This window comes from Ranitomeya variabilis, chromosome 4, assembly GCF_051348905.1.
Source record: "Ranitomeya variabilis isolate aRanVar5 chromosome 4, aRanVar5.hap1, whole genome shotgun sequence".
Lineage (NCBI taxonomy): Eukaryota > Metazoa > Chordata > Amphibia > Anura > Dendrobatidae > Ranitomeya > Ranitomeya variabilis.
The window spans coordinates 404,723,304-404,739,723 of record NC_135235.1 but is presented as its reverse complement, the minus strand read 5'-3'; the positions used below and the strand labels follow the sequence as shown (position 1 = coordinate 404,739,723).

General features: G+C 41.9%; 1 protein-coding gene across 2 annotated transcripts in view; it reads left to right on the top strand.

The window, feature by feature from the left end:
• LOC143764955 (zona pellucida sperm-binding protein 1-like) overlaps nt 1-16,420 on the top strand; it is a 150,159-nt gene extending 133,739 nt beyond the window's left edge. The window contains exons 10-12 of one of the 2 annotated variants that reach the window (XM_077251107.1): nt 507-588; nt 15,066-15,146; nt 15,217-16,420. In XM_077251107.1, the coding sequence (XP_077107222.1) occupies nt 507-588; nt 15,066-15,146; nt 15,217-15,347 (294 nt within the window). In that variant the 3' untranslated portion in view covers nt 15,348-16,420. The remainder of the gene's footprint in view (nt 1-506; nt 589-15,065; nt 15,147-15,216) is intronic. The other variant, XM_077251108.1, reaches the window with a different exon arrangement.

Below are 16,420 nucleotides of genomic sequence, written 5' to 3'. Positions count from 1 at the left end.
CTGTGGCGCAAAAGGGTTAAACCAGGTTAACTGCTTAGGCCTCTTTCACACTAGCGTCGTGCACTGCACGTCGCTATGCGTCGTTTGGTTGAAAAAACGCATCCTGCAAAAATGCTTGCAGGATGCGTTTTTTCACCATTGATTTGCATTAGCGTCGCATTGCGACGCTTTGCCACACGTCGTAACCGTCGTGCGACGGTTGCGCCGTGTTGTGGCGGACCGTCGGCTGCAAAAAACGTTACATGTAACGTTTTTTGCTGCCGACGGACTGCCATTTCCGACCGCGCATGCGCAGCTGGAACTCGGCCCGCACCTCACAATGGGGCAGCGGATGCGTGGAAAAACAGCATCCGCTGCCCCCGTTGTGCGGCGCATTCACTGCTAGCGTCGGTACGTCGGCCCGACGCACTGCGACGGGCCGAGTACGACGCTAGTGTGAAAGTAGCCTTAGTCATGTCACAAACTTGTTTTTATATTCAATGACCATTGTGATCCTTATTTTGTAGGTTTATTTCTTCTGTAGTGTCTCGGTTTGTGTGCCATCCTCATCTGAAAGCTGCACATCCGACTGTGCTAATCTCACACGCAGTAAGTTAATGCATCATGCTTTCTGGCATTCATTAAAGCGAACCTGTCGTTTCGATCTTCAGGAGTGGAATGGCACTAGGTCCATGTGACTCACAGCAGGAGATCTTTCAATCAAATTTCTCCATTCACGTGCAGACGACAAAAAGCAACTGTATTGCAATACTTGAACAAAGATGAGCACCAGAAATCCAAAGTTTCACAAAAAAAGTTTAGAAAATAGCGGCACTCACCAGTTTGCTGATTCAAAGTGTTTAATCCATGTGCAGATTAATTCAAACACATACTGAGAAGTAACAAGGGTGCGGGGAGTGCAGGAGGACGACGGCCGTTTCGTGCAATCAGCACTTCTACGGGTCCATGTGCGATAAAATGATGTCATTTCCTTTTATACAGGTTACATCAACAATAAAAAAACAACAAATTACTGACATTTTATGAAAACAAATACAACATTTGTATCAAAGACATTCTTCAACTATATCAGTATATATTTTATCATATGCTTACTGAACATTGACGAAATTTATAGGAATACGGCCATATCTAATTTATCATTTAGGCCTAACAGACCCTGAGCGTTGGCATTTATAATCCATTTTCCCTCCTCCCTCAAAAGGAGCCTGTTATGGTTACCTCCCTGAGGTGGGAATTTAACTACTTCCAGACCAGCGAATTGCATTAATTCAGGGTTGCTATTATGCTGCTCTTGCATGTGTTTTATAAGCCGCATGCAGCCCTTGCCTGTCGTTATTGAATTGTAATGCTCTCTAAATCTGGTAGCCAAGGAACGTATTGTCTTTCCAATATAAAAATAATTACACGGACAAAAAAAATCACATACCACATATTTACATGTGATAAAGTCCCGTATCCTGTGAACTATCCCTCCGATTTTTAATGGATTATCCAATTTGTGCAAATGACAAAATCTGCAATTTTTACATTCAAAGTTGCCTTTTGGTAAATCCTTTGTTAGCCAATTATTTTGTGCTGGCAATAACCTATTGTGCACCAATAGATCACCAAGGTTTTTAGTGCGTTTATACGCAAATTGTGGGTCAAGTGTTGTAATTTTTACTAAGTCCCTATCATTTTGCAAAATATGCCAGTTTTTTCTCACTGCTACATGAATCGCTTTGTCCATTGGACTGTGTTTAAATGTAAAATTAAACTTACGGATAGCTTTGTCATCCTGAATCCAACTTTTTGCTGTTCGTTTTTTAAGTAGTTCGGATTGTAACAATTTATCCGCCCGACTCTCTGCCTGATCTAAAACTTCTGCTGGATATCCTCTGGTTTTTAAACCGTCTTTTAAGTTCAACTATTTGCTCTTTATACTTTTTGTTACTATTATTGATTTTCCTCAACCTCACCATTTGGCTGTAGGGGATTGCGTTTTTTGTATGAGCCGGGTGAGCACTTTCATAATGCAGCACATTATTTGTCGCAGTGGGCTTTCTAAATCCACTAGTGTTAATTTCCCCCTCTAGCACATCAACTTTCACATCCAAGAATTCCAAAGAGTTTTTACCAAAACACGCAGTAGAACGCATATTTTATTCATTATTTACATTTAAATATGATACAAAATTATTAAAGTCACAATCTGTTCCGTCCTATGTGATGAAAATATCATCTGCGAACCGCAGGTAAGTACGAATAAATTTTAAGTATGGATTATTTATACTTGATGTACTTTTCCTCAAAAGCCACGAGGAATAAATTGGCGAAAACGCATGCCACCGGTGTGCCCATCGCGGTGCCCGTTTTTTGTGCGTACCATGTTTTTTGTGCGTACCATTTGTCAATAAATTTAAAAGCATTGAGACAGAACGAATGTAAGACTTTCTGTGACAAAGGAAATAAACATATCATCTTTTCCAGTGTTTTTTAAGATTTTTTTCTATAGCCTCAATTCCCTTCGATTGAGGAATTCTTGTATAGAGATTCACCACGTCTATAGAGGCAAGTGAAAAACTACTCTGCCAATCCACATTTCTAAGAGCACATAAAAAGTCACCACTGTCTTTCACAAAAGCAGGATTTTTTTTCAATAGCGGTTTTAACAACCAGTCCAAGAATTGAGAGAGGGGTTCTGTTAGAGAATTCAACCCCAAAATTATCGGGCGTCCGGGAGGTCTTTCTGCACATTTGTGTATCTTAGGAATGCTATACCAGTGAGGAATATTTGGGCACTCTGGTATGAGTTTTCCTGCCCTTGTTTTTCTCAAAACACCTTTTTCCACATATTTATTGAGCAAAACCCTTAATTTTTCTTTGTATTTGCACGTGGGGTTGCCATCAAGCAGTTGATGTTTCTGCATCATTCAATTGTGATAATGCCTCACTGGTATAGTAATACTTTTCCAAAATGACTTAAGGCCCCGTCACACATAGCGAGATCGCTAGCGAGATCGCTGCTGAGTCACAAGTTTTGTGACGCAACAGCGACCTCAGTAGCGATCTCGCTATGTGTGACACGTACCAGCGACCAGGCCCCTGCTGCGAGATCGCTGGTCGTGTCGGAATGGCCTGGACCTTTTTTTGGTCGTTGAGGTCCCGCTGACATCGCTGAATCGGTGTGTGTGACACTGATCCAGCGATGTCTTCACTGGTAACCAGGGTAAACATCGGGTTACTAAGCGCAGGGCCACGCTTAGTAACCCGATGTTTACCCTGGTTACCAGCGTAAATGTAAAAAAACCAAACAGTACATACTCACCATCTGATGTCCGTCAGGTCCCTTGCCGTCTGCTTCCTGCTCTGACTGAGTGCCGCCGTACAGTGAGAGCAGAGCACAGCAGTGACGTCACCGCTGCGCTCTGCTCTCACTGTACGGCGGCACTCAGTCAGAGCAGGAAGCAGACGGCAAGGGACCTGACGGACATCAGATGGTGAGTATGTACTGTTTGTTTTTTTTTGGTAACCAGGGTAAACATCGGGTTACTAATTGCGGCCCTGCACTTAGTAACCCGATGTTTACTCTGGTTACCTGGGTGCTGCAGGGGGACTTCGGCATCGTTGAGGACAGTTTCAACGATGCCGAAGTCGTTCCCCTGATCGTTGGTCGCTGGAGAGAGCTGTCTGTGTGACAGCTCCCCAGCGACCACACAACGACTTACCAACGATCACGGCCAGGTCGTATCGCTGGTCGTGATCGTTGGTAAATCGCTATGTGAGACGGGGCCTTAAGTTGCCACCCTTATCTGATTTTCTAATCACCACATCCTCCCAAGATTGTATTTCACGTAGAGCTCTAACCTCACCCTGCGAGAGATTCTTGGCTGTCTTCGGATAAATAATTGCTTCAATGTCTTTTAATACCGCATTATGAAATGCATCAATTACGTTTGTGGATGAAATTGGAGGCATGAATGTTGATTGAACTCCTCCTCTAAATGGTGCCATGCAGTCCTTAATTCCCTCATCTTGTGTAGCTAGATCGCAATCCTCATTAATGCTCATCAAAAGGCGAGCGTCTTCTAGATCTTGAATGTTACTGGGAAGATAAGCTATAAAGCCCAAGTTGCCTATAGTTGCTGGGACATCAGTTGAGACAACATCCTGATTTCCTTTTTTTATTTTCCGCATTGTTGTAATATTTATGCAGATGCAATTTTCTTATGTCCTTATAAAAATCTATTTTAAACTCCGTTAAGTTGAAATCCTCAGGTATGCAAAAGTTTAGACCTCGTGAAAGTAATTTGACCTGATCGGTGGTTAAAGTGTTTGTGGAGAGATTTATAATTTGAAGAGCATTATCTGGGGTGGTCATCTCCTCCACGACAGTTTTTCGTTTTTTCTTTGCGTTTACGCCGGCCCCTACGTGTCCCACATCTAAAGGGGTTTCAGTATGAGTTGAAGTGGTAGCTTCCTCTCTGTCTCCATTAGATTCCTCCACTCCGCTAGAATCAGAATCAGTAATCCATCCATCACCTGAGGATTTCTTTTTATATTTATTTTTGTTGCCAGTGTAGCGGTTCCCAGAATTTTTTCTTTGCTTATTCTTATTCCACATGAAGATTTGGCCTGAGCTATAGTCGTTTTTATCTCTCAAGAATTTAATTTTCTTCTTTTCCTTTGTATCCATTTGTATCCCAATTAATTTCTTTTCAAATTTTTTCAAAAACATTAAGTTTTGTTCTTCTGTTATTCTTGACATTAATTCTCTTTGATTTTTCTAGTTGTTCACATAGGATAATGTATTCCTTTTCATTTTGTTTTATGACCAACTCTAAAAGATTTAGGGAACATTTTAAATGAATTTGCTCCCAAGCTTGCTGGAAGCTGGGATTATTATTAAATTGCGAGATCTCTTTATAAACACGGAGTCCTCTTGGGACACGATTGCATTCCACATATGATTTTAAAGATTTGATTGTCCAAAATAATTTAATTTCCTTTTCGGCTAGGGCGCCAATCTTCATCTCAAGGGTTTTTGTCCCAATTAATTCCAATTCGTCACGTATGTTACAGTTAGCAAAAAACTCACGCGCACGCTCTCTTCCCGCTAGTAAACTTGATGTCGCACTGTGACAAGGAGCAGTGTCTGTGATGTCCTCACATTGGTCTGGAAGTAGTTAAATTCCCGCCTCAGGGAGGTAACCATAACAGGCTCCTTTTGAGGGAGGAGGGAAAATGGATTATAAATGCCAACGCTCAGGGTCCGTTAGGCCTAAATGATAAATTAGATATGGCCGTATTCCTATAAATTTCGTCAATGTTCAGTAAGCATATGATAAAATATATACTGATATAGTTGAAGAATGTCTTTGATACAAATTTTGTATTTGTTTTCATAAAATGTCAGTAATTTGTTGTTTTTTTATTGTTGATGTAACCTGTATAAAAGGAAATTACATCATTTTATCGCACATGGACCCGTAGAAGTGCTGATTGCACGAAACGGCCGTCGTCCTCCTGCACTCCCCGCACCCTTGTTACTTCTCAGTATGTGTTTGAATTAATCTGCACATGGATTAAACACTTTGAATCAGCAAACTGGTGAGTGCCGCTATTTTCTAAACTTTTTTTGTGAAACTTTGTATTAAAGCGAACCTGTCAGCAGTATTTTGCTCAGTAAACTACAGACACTGTCAGGTTGGCGCTGTTAGGCTGGGGTCACACTTACGAGTGTGATGTGAGAAACCCGCGCATCAATACCTGCCGGCACTCGGGACAGGACTTCGCGGATGCATGTATTTCTATGCAGCCGCACACTCTGGTCCCGAGTGCCGGCGGCAGTGCCAGGTATTGATGCGAGAGACTCGCGTGAGTTTCTCGCATGACACTCGCGAGTGTGACCCCAGCCTTATACTGATTAAAATGATACCTGGGTTGATGAAATCCATCTTGTGGTTTAATCTTTATTTGAAGTTTTCAGTTAATGAGATTCTCGTGCTTCGGGGCAGCCTGTGGTCCTCTGCTTACATATTCCTATTATGACCGGTCACTGATCCTTCAGTGACCTGCCCCCTATTTTACATGCTACATATAGTATTGTGGGGTTAGAAAAAAAAAAAAAAAAGTAACTTCATCAAAATAGAGCTGGCAGCGGCACCTGAACTGTAGTATGACACATATCCATATGTCTCTATACTTTGTCTATACTATTGTGGGGTAAAAAAAAAAATGGCTTCATCAAAATGGTGCTTGTGCAGTAGCATCTACCAGAACGCGATAGATGCTACTGCGCCGGCGCAATTTTGATAGATCCAATTTTATATTTTTTTTATCACCCTAATGTAGGCATAAAGGCATGGATTATGCTACAGCACAGGCACCGCTACCGGCACCATTTTGCTGACTTTACTTTTTTAATTTTTTTCTAAACCCACCGTAGTATATGCCACATGTAAAATAGGGGGCAGGTCATTGAAGGATCAGTGACCTGTCATAAGCCCGTACAGATGCATATGTAACCATAGTACCACATAAAAATCCCTACTGGCCACCCTGAAGCACAAGAAGCTCATTAACTGAAAACTACAAATAAAGATTAAACCACAACCACAAGATGGATTTCATCAACCAATGTATCATTGTAATCAGTATAATGGTGCCAACCTGACAGTGTCTGTAGTTTATGGAGCAAAATGCCGCTGTAAGGTCAGTTTTAAAGGGAATCTGTCACCAGGTTTTTACCAGCTAATCTGAGAGCAGCATAATGCATAGAACTGGATTACAGCAATGTCATTTTCTTGGCTGCTTGCTGTAGTTTTGATCTGCAACTAAAAGTGATTTATCACTAGAAGACTAGTAAATTTACTATTATGTAGATCTCCATGTTAATGAGCTCTGTATAACCTCGCCTCTACCACTGATAGGAAGCTTTCTGTGTACACTGTGCATATGTAGGGTGGGTAGAAGACAACGTTGTGACAACAGGAGTTGATTGAAATTGTTTGTTGTTGGTTTGTGTGATCAACAATGTTCTACTTTATTCCTTTGGCCGGTATTGTGTTTTGCTTCTCCTAGAGACTCTGCCTCAAGGCTGTCCATGGGAATGGGGGAGGTCTGTCCACTAGAGGGTCCATTACCAGCATAGGGATACAGTTTGCACTACACAGGAAAACATATAGTTAATTCATGGGATTGGCCCACTTGTTGGGATGGGTTACATTAATTTATAGGGGAAGCACTTCCTGCAGTGGATTATTAGTCAAGAGCTGAGTGAGAAGTTTTGGAGAGTCAGATGTGTGGTAGTGCTGAGGAAAGTTCTAGAAAATGATGGGGTCAATGGGCACTAAGAAAACTGATGCAGTAGAGGCAGAACGTTTCCTAACAGTAGGAATTCACATCCCATGCTTCATGTGAACGGCGGGAAAGTCTTTGGCCTAGTGCTCAGAAGAGACATTGAGTGTCCTATCTGTCTCCCTGATGAGGAAGATGAGAGGAAAAAAGCTCATTCCTTGATGAGGAAGAGGTCAGCTGGGTCACAGCAAAAGCCAAGTATGCTGAGCTTCAGGGAAACTTTTATGCCTGATAAGAACCACCTGGGACCAACAGAACATGTTGAAGTGGGTGCAGGTCGGGCAGAACTGAGGCAAGGACTGATTATACAAAGGACCAAAGGAACATCACCAGGACAGAACTGTCTCTCAATATGTATGCTGCAACTGTTTATATCCATATTACACAGGACAGACTAACCTGTTGAACCAGACTTGTGGTCTCCTGTCATATCTGTAGCTGCAGCCAGACCCAGTCCTATGGATGGGGAGGTGACAAGAACTCCTGAACGACAAGTGAGTGAAGAACAAACTCCACAGCACCATACATCTGTCTGACTCCTGTTTAGAAGAGGGGTTTTAGGACAAAGAGAAGTCAGTTCTGGCATACAGAAAAGCAGCCCTGTCCTCCCCTTTCAAGTAACCCTGCTCACAGTGCCACTTGGAGGGGACAGGGCAATTCTGCTGTGGGCTGGAACCGACATCTCTTTGGCCTGAAACCCCTCTTTGGCCTGAAACCCTCCTGCTAAACAGGAGTCAGACAGGTGTGTGTGGTGAATGTGACATTGGTCTTGTACTTCAGTAGTTCTGGGTACTTCGCCATCCATGGGATCAGATCCAGCTGCTGCTACAGATATGACAGGAGGCCATAGGTCTGGTTCAACAGGTTCGGCTTTACTGTGTAATATGGATACAATCAGTTGCGGCATACATATTGAGACTGTTCCTTCTTGGTGATGTTCCATTGGTCTTGTGTATAATCAGTCCATGCCTCCATCCTGGCCAACCTGCCACGCCTCAACATCTTCTGTTGGTCCAGAAGCCTCCAATCCAGCATAAGTCTCCCTAGGACTCACCATCCTTCTTTCACTGTGACCCGGTTGATCTCTTCCTCATCAGGGAGGTAGACTTGACGCTCAATGTCTCTTCCGCACCCTAGGCCCAAGACTGTCCCGCCATCCACACCAAGCGTGTGACTTGACTTCCTACTCTTAAGGAGACTTGTACTGCAAGAACCCTTCAGCCTCTGCTGCATCAGTTTTTCTTAGAACCATCATTTTTCTAGCACTTTCCTCAGAACTACATCACACACCTGACTGTTCTAAGCTGCTCACTCAGTTATTGATGAATACTCTACTGTAGGAAGTGCTTCCCCCTATAAATGAATCTAACCCCTCCAAACTAGTGGGATAATCCCATAAATTAACTATGTTTTCCTGTGTAGTGCAAACTGTATCCCTATGCTGGAAATGGTCCCCCTAGTGGACAGACCTCCCCCTTTTCCCAGGGGCAGCCTTGAGGTAGAGCCTCCAGGAGAACCAAGACACAATACCGGCCTTAGGAATAAAATGGAACTTTCTCAATCACACACAAGTCAAGAACAAACAATATCAATCAACTCCCCTGTTGCCACGACCTCTTCTACTACCCTTCTACCCCCTAAACGTAGGTAGAAAGCTGCCAATCTAGTGTGCGTTGTTATAAAAGAAAAAAAAAAAGCATTTGATCTCCACAAAGGGGCTAAAGTTAAAGATGACAAGATAGAGGATTTTGTGGATTTAGTGCCGATAATGATAAAAAGTTAAGGTGTTCAAATAAACAAAAGTGGTTTAATTCAACTCGTTTCAAAGTTCAAATGACCACTCCTCGGGACATAACCACAAGAGTACCTGGTATCTTGTCATATTGATACGGTCTCCTGTAGCTGGGATCCTCATTAAGATCTATATGCCTTACCAATAGATCTCAGGTTAGTGCAATTTGAATTAAATGAAATGTGTCATCAGATAAGACCCTATTGCGCTGATCTCTCCTACAGTTTATTCAAAGTTAAAGATTATACATTTCCTTTGTATTTTAATCTTGTAATCTTGTAATTTAATTTTCATTTGGTCTGTACATACAGTACAGACCAAAAGTTTGGACACACCTTCTCATTTAAAGATGTATTTTCATGATTATGAAAATTTTACATTCACACTGAAGGCATCAAAACTATGAATTAACACATGTGGAATTATATACTTAACAAAAAAGTGTGAAACAACTGAAAATATGTCTTCTATTCTAGGTTCTTCAAAGTAGCCACCTTTGCTTTGATGACTGCTTTGCACACTCTTGGCATTCTCTTGATGATCTTCAAGAGGTAGTCACCGGAAATGGTTTTCACTTCACAGGTGTGCCCTGTCAGGTTTAATAAGTGGGATTTCTTGCCTTATAAATGGGGTTGGGACCATCAGTTGTGTTGTGCAGAAGTCTGATACACAGCTGATAATCCTACTGAATAGACTGTTAGAATTTGTACTATAGCAAGAAAAAAGCAGCTAAGTAAAGAAAAACGAGTGGCCATTATTACTTTAAGAAATGAAGGTCAGTCAGTCTGAAAAATTGGGAAAACTTTGAAAGTGTCCCCAAGGAAGACCAAGAGTCACCTCTGCTTCTGAGGATATGTTTATCTGAGTCACCAGCCTCAGAAATCACAAGTTAACAACAGCTCAGATTAGAGATCAGGTCAATGCCACACAGTTCTAGCAGCAGACACATCTCTACAACAACTGTTAAGAGGAGCCTTTGTGCAGCAGGCCTTTGTGGTAAAATAGCTGCTTGGAAACCACTGCTAAGGACAGACAACAAGCAGAAGAGAGTTGTTTGGGCTAAAGAACACAAGGAATGGACATTAGACCAGTGGAAATCTGTGTGCTTTGGTCTGATGAGTCCAAATTTGAGATCTTTGGTTCCAGCGACCATGTCTTTGTGCGACGCAGAAAAGGTGAACGGATGGACTCTACATGCCTGGTTCCCACCGTGAAGCATGGAGGAGGAGGTGTGATGGTATGGCAGTGCTTTGCTGGTGACACTGTTGAGGATTTATTCAAAATTGAAGGCATACTGAACCAGCATGGCTACCACAGCATCTTGCAGCAGCATGCTATTCCATCTGGTTTGCGTTTAGTTGGACCATCATTTATTTTTCAACAGGACAATGACCCCAAACACACCTCCAGGCTGTGTAAGGGCTATTTGACCAAGAAAGAGAGTGATGGGGTGCTACGCCAGATGACAGTCACCAGACTGAACCCAATTGAGATGGTTTGGGGTGATCTGGACTGCAGAGTGAAGGCAAAAGGGCCAACAAGCGCTAAGCATCTCTGGGAACGCCTTCAAAATTGTTGGAAGACCTTTTCCGGTGAGTACCTCTTGAAGCTCATCAAGAGAATGTCAAGAGTGTGCAAAGCATTCATTAAAGCAAAAGGTGGCTATTTTGAAGAACCTAGAATATAAGACATAATTTCAGTTGTTTCACACTTTTTTATTAAGTATATAATTCCACAAGCCTTAATTCATAGTTTTGATGTCTTCAGTGTGAATGTACAATTTTCATAGTCATGAAAATACAGAAAAATCTTTAAATGAGGTGTGTCCAAACTTTTGGTCTGTACAAAAAAAAATTATATTTTATATATATATATACATTTATATATACTTTTTTTTTTTTTTTTTTTTTCATATGGGCGGCTTCACCCTTGGAGATTTGTGTGCTCAGATAACTTTGATCAAGGTCTCAGACCTTAATTAGCCTGTTAGTTATGGCTTGTTCACCATCATCATTAGGAAAGGCCAGGCTATGCAAATTTCCCAACTTTATAAAAATCCAGCTTCCTCTAACCTTGTGCCTGAAAATTGTAGCCATGGGTTCTTCTGAGCAGCTGCCTAGCACTTTAGCACTAGAAATCTCACAGAAGAGGAAGTATTTGCCAAGAAAAAGTGGATGAAAATTCCTCAAACAAAAAATACGAAGAGACTCTTGGCTGACTACAAAAAAAGTTTACAAGCTGTGCTACTTGCAGAAGGGGGTGCTACTAGGTACTAACCAAGCTGGGTGCCCAAACTTTTGCATCAGCTCATTGCATCTTAAATTTTAAAAATTACAAAAACGAAAAATATATAAGCGGTATAAGCTGTCCAAGCAGTAGACAACTTTATTAATGGTAGGCGAGATATTCTTTTCCTAAAATTCTGTGGCCTTTTTTTTTTTTTTTTTTTTTTTTTAATATCCACACATTTGATTATTGTGGCTAAGAGTTCAATTTTAACTTGATTGGTTCTCGGGACATGTTTCCAAAAGGTATCAGCCTTGTTTACATGTTCTTTTGCATACTTCTAAGGCCGGCCTCACACTAGCGAGTTTTACGGACGTAAGAGCGCAGAAATTACGTCCGTAAAACTCGCAAAATAAACGGCACAATTATTCTCAATGGGGCTGCTCCTATTAGCCGTATATTACGGTTCAGTATTATATGGTCTTCTACGGCCGTACAAAATCGCAGCATGCTGCGTTTGTCAGCGTATTGCGCAAAAAAATCGCTAATGAAAGTCTATGGGGGCGAGAAAAATACGGATTCCACACGGACCAGCAGTGTGACTTGCGAGAAATACGCATCGCTGTTAGTGAAAAGTCGGTAATTCAATTGCCGGCTTTTCATTTCTCCTGCACAAACCCGACAGGATATGAGACATGGTTTACATACAGTAAACCATCTCATATCCCCTTTTTTTTGCATATTCCACACTACTAATGTTAGTAGTGTGTATGTGCAAAATTTCAGCGCTGTAGCTGCTGAAATAAAGGGTTAAATGGCGGAAAAAATTGGCGTGGGCTCCCGCGCAATTTTCTCCGCCAGAATGGTAAAGCCAGTGACTGAGGGCAGATATTAATAGCCAGGAGAGGGTCCATGGTTATTGCCCCCCCCTGGCTACAAACATCTGCCCCCAGCCACCCCAGAAAAGGCACATCTGGAAGATGCGCCTATTCTGGCACTTGGCCACTCTCTTCCCACTCCCTGTAGCGGTGGGATATGGGGTAATGAAGGGTTAATGCCACCTTGCTATTGTAAGGTGACATTAAGCCAGATTAATAATGGAGAGGCGTCAATTATGACACCTATCCATTATTAATCCAATTGTTGGTAAGGGTTAAAAAACACACACACACATGATTAAAAAGTAGTTTAATGAAATAAACACAGCGGTTGTTGTAATAATTTATTGTTCTCGCAATCCATTTGCAAACCCTCGCTTGGCAAAATAATAAACGCACAAGATACATACCTTCTGGTGAACCGTCTCGTCCCACGAAGTAATCCATCTGAAGGGGTTAACTAATATTACAGGCACGAGCCCTGCTAAATGCAGCTGTGCTCCGTGCCTGTAATCCCCCGGGTGCTGAAAGGAAAGCAGGATCTGTACTTGCATTGAGTCGCGGTGAGGCGCCCTCTGGTGGATGTTCTCATGAACTGCAGCCTGGGAACTTTTTCCCACGCTCCAGGTCATATGAGGACATCCACCAGGGGGCGCATCACCGCGACTGAAGGAAATGTAGGTCAATGACCTACATTTCATTCATTCGCCGGGGATTACAGGCACGGAGCACAGCTGCATTTGCAGGGCTCCTGCCTGTAATATTAGTTAACCCCTTCAGATGGATTACTTCGTGGGACGTGACGGTTCAGCTGAGGGTATGTATCTTGTGCGTTTATTATTTTTCCAAGCGAGGGTGTTCCTGATGGATTGAGAGAACAATAAATTATTACAACAACCGCTGTGTTTATTTCATTAAACTACTTTTTAATCGTGTGTGTGTGTGTGTTTTTTAACCCTTACCAACAATTGGATTAATAATGGATAGGTGTCATAATTGACGCCTCTCCATTATTAATCTGGCTTAATGTCACCTTCCAATAGCAAGGTGGCATTAACCCTTCATTACCCCATATCCCACCGCTACACGGGAGTGGGAAGAGAGTGGCCAAGTGCCAGAATAGGCGCATCTTCCAGATGTGCCTTTTCTGGGGTGGCTGGGGGCAGATGTTTGTAGCCACGGGGGGGGCAATAACCATGGACCCTCTCCTGGCTATTAATATCTGCCCTCAGTCACTGGCTTTACCATTCTGGCGGAGAAAATTGCGCGGGAGCCCACGCCAATTTTTTCCGCCATTTAACCCTTTATTTCAGCAGCTACAGCGCTGAAATTTTGCACATACACACTACTAACATTAGTAGTGTGGAATATGCAAAAAAAAGGGGATATGAGATGGTTTACTGTATGTAAACCATGTCTCATATCATGTCGGGTTTGTGCAGGAGAAATGAAAAGCCGGCAATTGAATTACCGGCTGGTCACAGATATCGCGCTGAATTAAATATAAATACAGAATATATATATATATATATATATGTGTCTCAATGATATATATATATATATATGTATGTATGTGTGTGTGTGTGTGTGTGTGTGTGTGTGTGTGTGTGTGTATGTATGTATATATATGTATATATATATGTATATATATATATATATATGTATATATATATACACTGTATATATGTTTTCCCTAACATTTGAGCACATAAATCCATTAGATGTCGGTTTTGCAAGCCTGCGCGAAAATCTCGCAGTACGGATGCCATACGGATTACATACGGAGGATGCCATGCGCAAAATACGCTGACACACCCTGCCTACGGATCAATATTTTGGGAACATTTCTCCGTATTACGGCCGTAGTACGGACGTATAATACGTGGCGTATTGTCTTACGCCAAGTGTGAGGCCGGCCTTAAGCTGAATTTTATACTGAGGACACATGAGAGGTTTTATTCTGGTAACTCTTCCATGAAGACCATATTTGTGCAGGTGTCTCTGAACAGTAGAATCAATGTACCACAACTCCAGAGAATGCTAAATGTTTCTAAAGGTCTAATGCAGTCAGGCGGGTGTTCCGATTTGCCTCTCTGGCAATCCTACGAGCAGCTCTCATTTTAAATTTTTGCTTGGTCTTCCAGACCTTATCTTGACCTCCACTGATCCTGTTAACTACCATGTCTGTCTTGTTTACACTTCGAATTGAGGAAAGACAACTCGAAAACTCCTTTCTATTTTCTTATAGCCTTTTCCTGCTTTGTGGGCCTCCACCATTTTCATTTTCAGAGTGATCAACAGCTGCTCAGAAGAACCCATAGCTACAATTTTTTGGCACAAGATTATAGGAGGCTGGATTTTTATAAAACTGGGAAATTTGCATCACCTGGCCATTCCTAACAATGATGGGGTTATAGCTTGTTCACGAACAGGCTAAGGTATGAAACTTTGGTCAAAATTATCTGCGCACACATCTCCAAGGGTGGCCAAACTTTTGCATCATCCCATTAAAGAAACAAAAACATTTTAACAAAAACAAAACTTTTTTTTTTTTTTGTGTGCCTAAAACACAAAGGAAATGTGTCATCTTTAACTTTAGCCCTTTTAGAGATCATTTAATCTTCAACTTGCTTAACTTTCCCTAATCACAGTAATTTTGACCAGTGGTGCCAAAACTTTTACATGCCACTGAATCTCCACCAGTTTTTATGCATCCAACTAGAATGTTTCGAACTAGGCACTTGTCAAGTCAACCGCTAACGTGGTCAATGGCTCCTTCCCTACAGTGGTGGGCTTTGATGCTAACCTAAGCAAAACTGTTTTCATAGGTCGCCGTGCTCAGAGTGATGCTACTTTGTACGTGGTGGGCACAACTGGACCCCTGGTTTTCCATCGGGAGCAAGAATTAGGTAACTAAACTTTTAACCAAGGCTAACCATTATTCAAGGTACTAATGCGGTCTTACAAATGTCTCCTCAGGAGTGACTAGTCTCCAGAACCTGACCTCAACCTTCCCAGGAGTCGTCATTGCTGTCACGTTCCTCCTCTTGGTGTTGCTTCTGCTGGTGCTCTTAAAGTTAAAAGTGGTTTTGCACAGTAGATGTATCTGAATGCAAAATAAATGCATTTGTCCCTCGTGATGACATCGTTTTACATGGTCTATACATCTAGCGATGACAAAGCTGTTTTTAGAGAAAATCTGATCTGATGTCCTAAACCTCAAGCAGTTATTTTTCTGGTCTGTGATTGTAAAACTGCTTATAGAGTCTTTGGTTATTTGTGGCAATACTGTGGTAGCCTTGCCTATTACCATTTTTGCAGGGACTTAAAGGAGCTTTCCAGGCACTTGATGCACCACCCCCTCAGGTCATGAACAAGTCATAAAGCTGCATATATTTAGCCCAGATTTCCTTTTAAGGAAGAGAATTTGTGTATTGGATCAAATTAGCTCTGAGAACTCCAATGTACTGCACAACCTCTAAAACTATTCTCTGAGCATTTAAAGACACTCAATGGCCTGCATTTTTTTTGTCACTATACATAATGGCCAGAGATCGGCACCCCAATTTCTTCATTGCTGGGCATGGGGGGTGCTGGGGTTGGTGTGAATCACTCCTCCCCTGCCTTTCCACTGGTGTGGGATAGACCAACTCCTATGAGAACTATGCTGTGTCTATTTACAGCCAGAGCAAGACAGGAGGCGTGATTCAGACTTGCCATAATTCTACGAAGCCATGCCTCAATCAACCTCTGTGAGGAGAAACGGGAGCAGATGTCAGTATACAGTGACTATACCTTGGTCACACAAAATTGGGCAGAGACTTGCTTAATCACCATTTTTACCGGTGATCAAAAGGAGAGTTGTCTCAACAGATTGTCTAATGCAGTGGTCTCTTACCTTGGACTCTTCAGTTATTCCAAAGTGGGATTGCAGGTGGTAGGGAGCCACAGGTTGGACATTTCTGGTGTAATGTATCGAAATGTGCAAAATAGGTTAATTTTTAATTCTCTGAATGTCACTGAGAAAGTAAAGCCCTGAACTTGTCTTATCCTGTAGTGTTCCTTTTTAAAGGCTCTGATCTTACTGCTAGTTATTTACTTTCATCTTGGTATTTCAGTCATACAGCAACTGTTTTATTCTTTTGCTATATTTTTTTTTTTCTTGAAATAAAGATTAGTTACA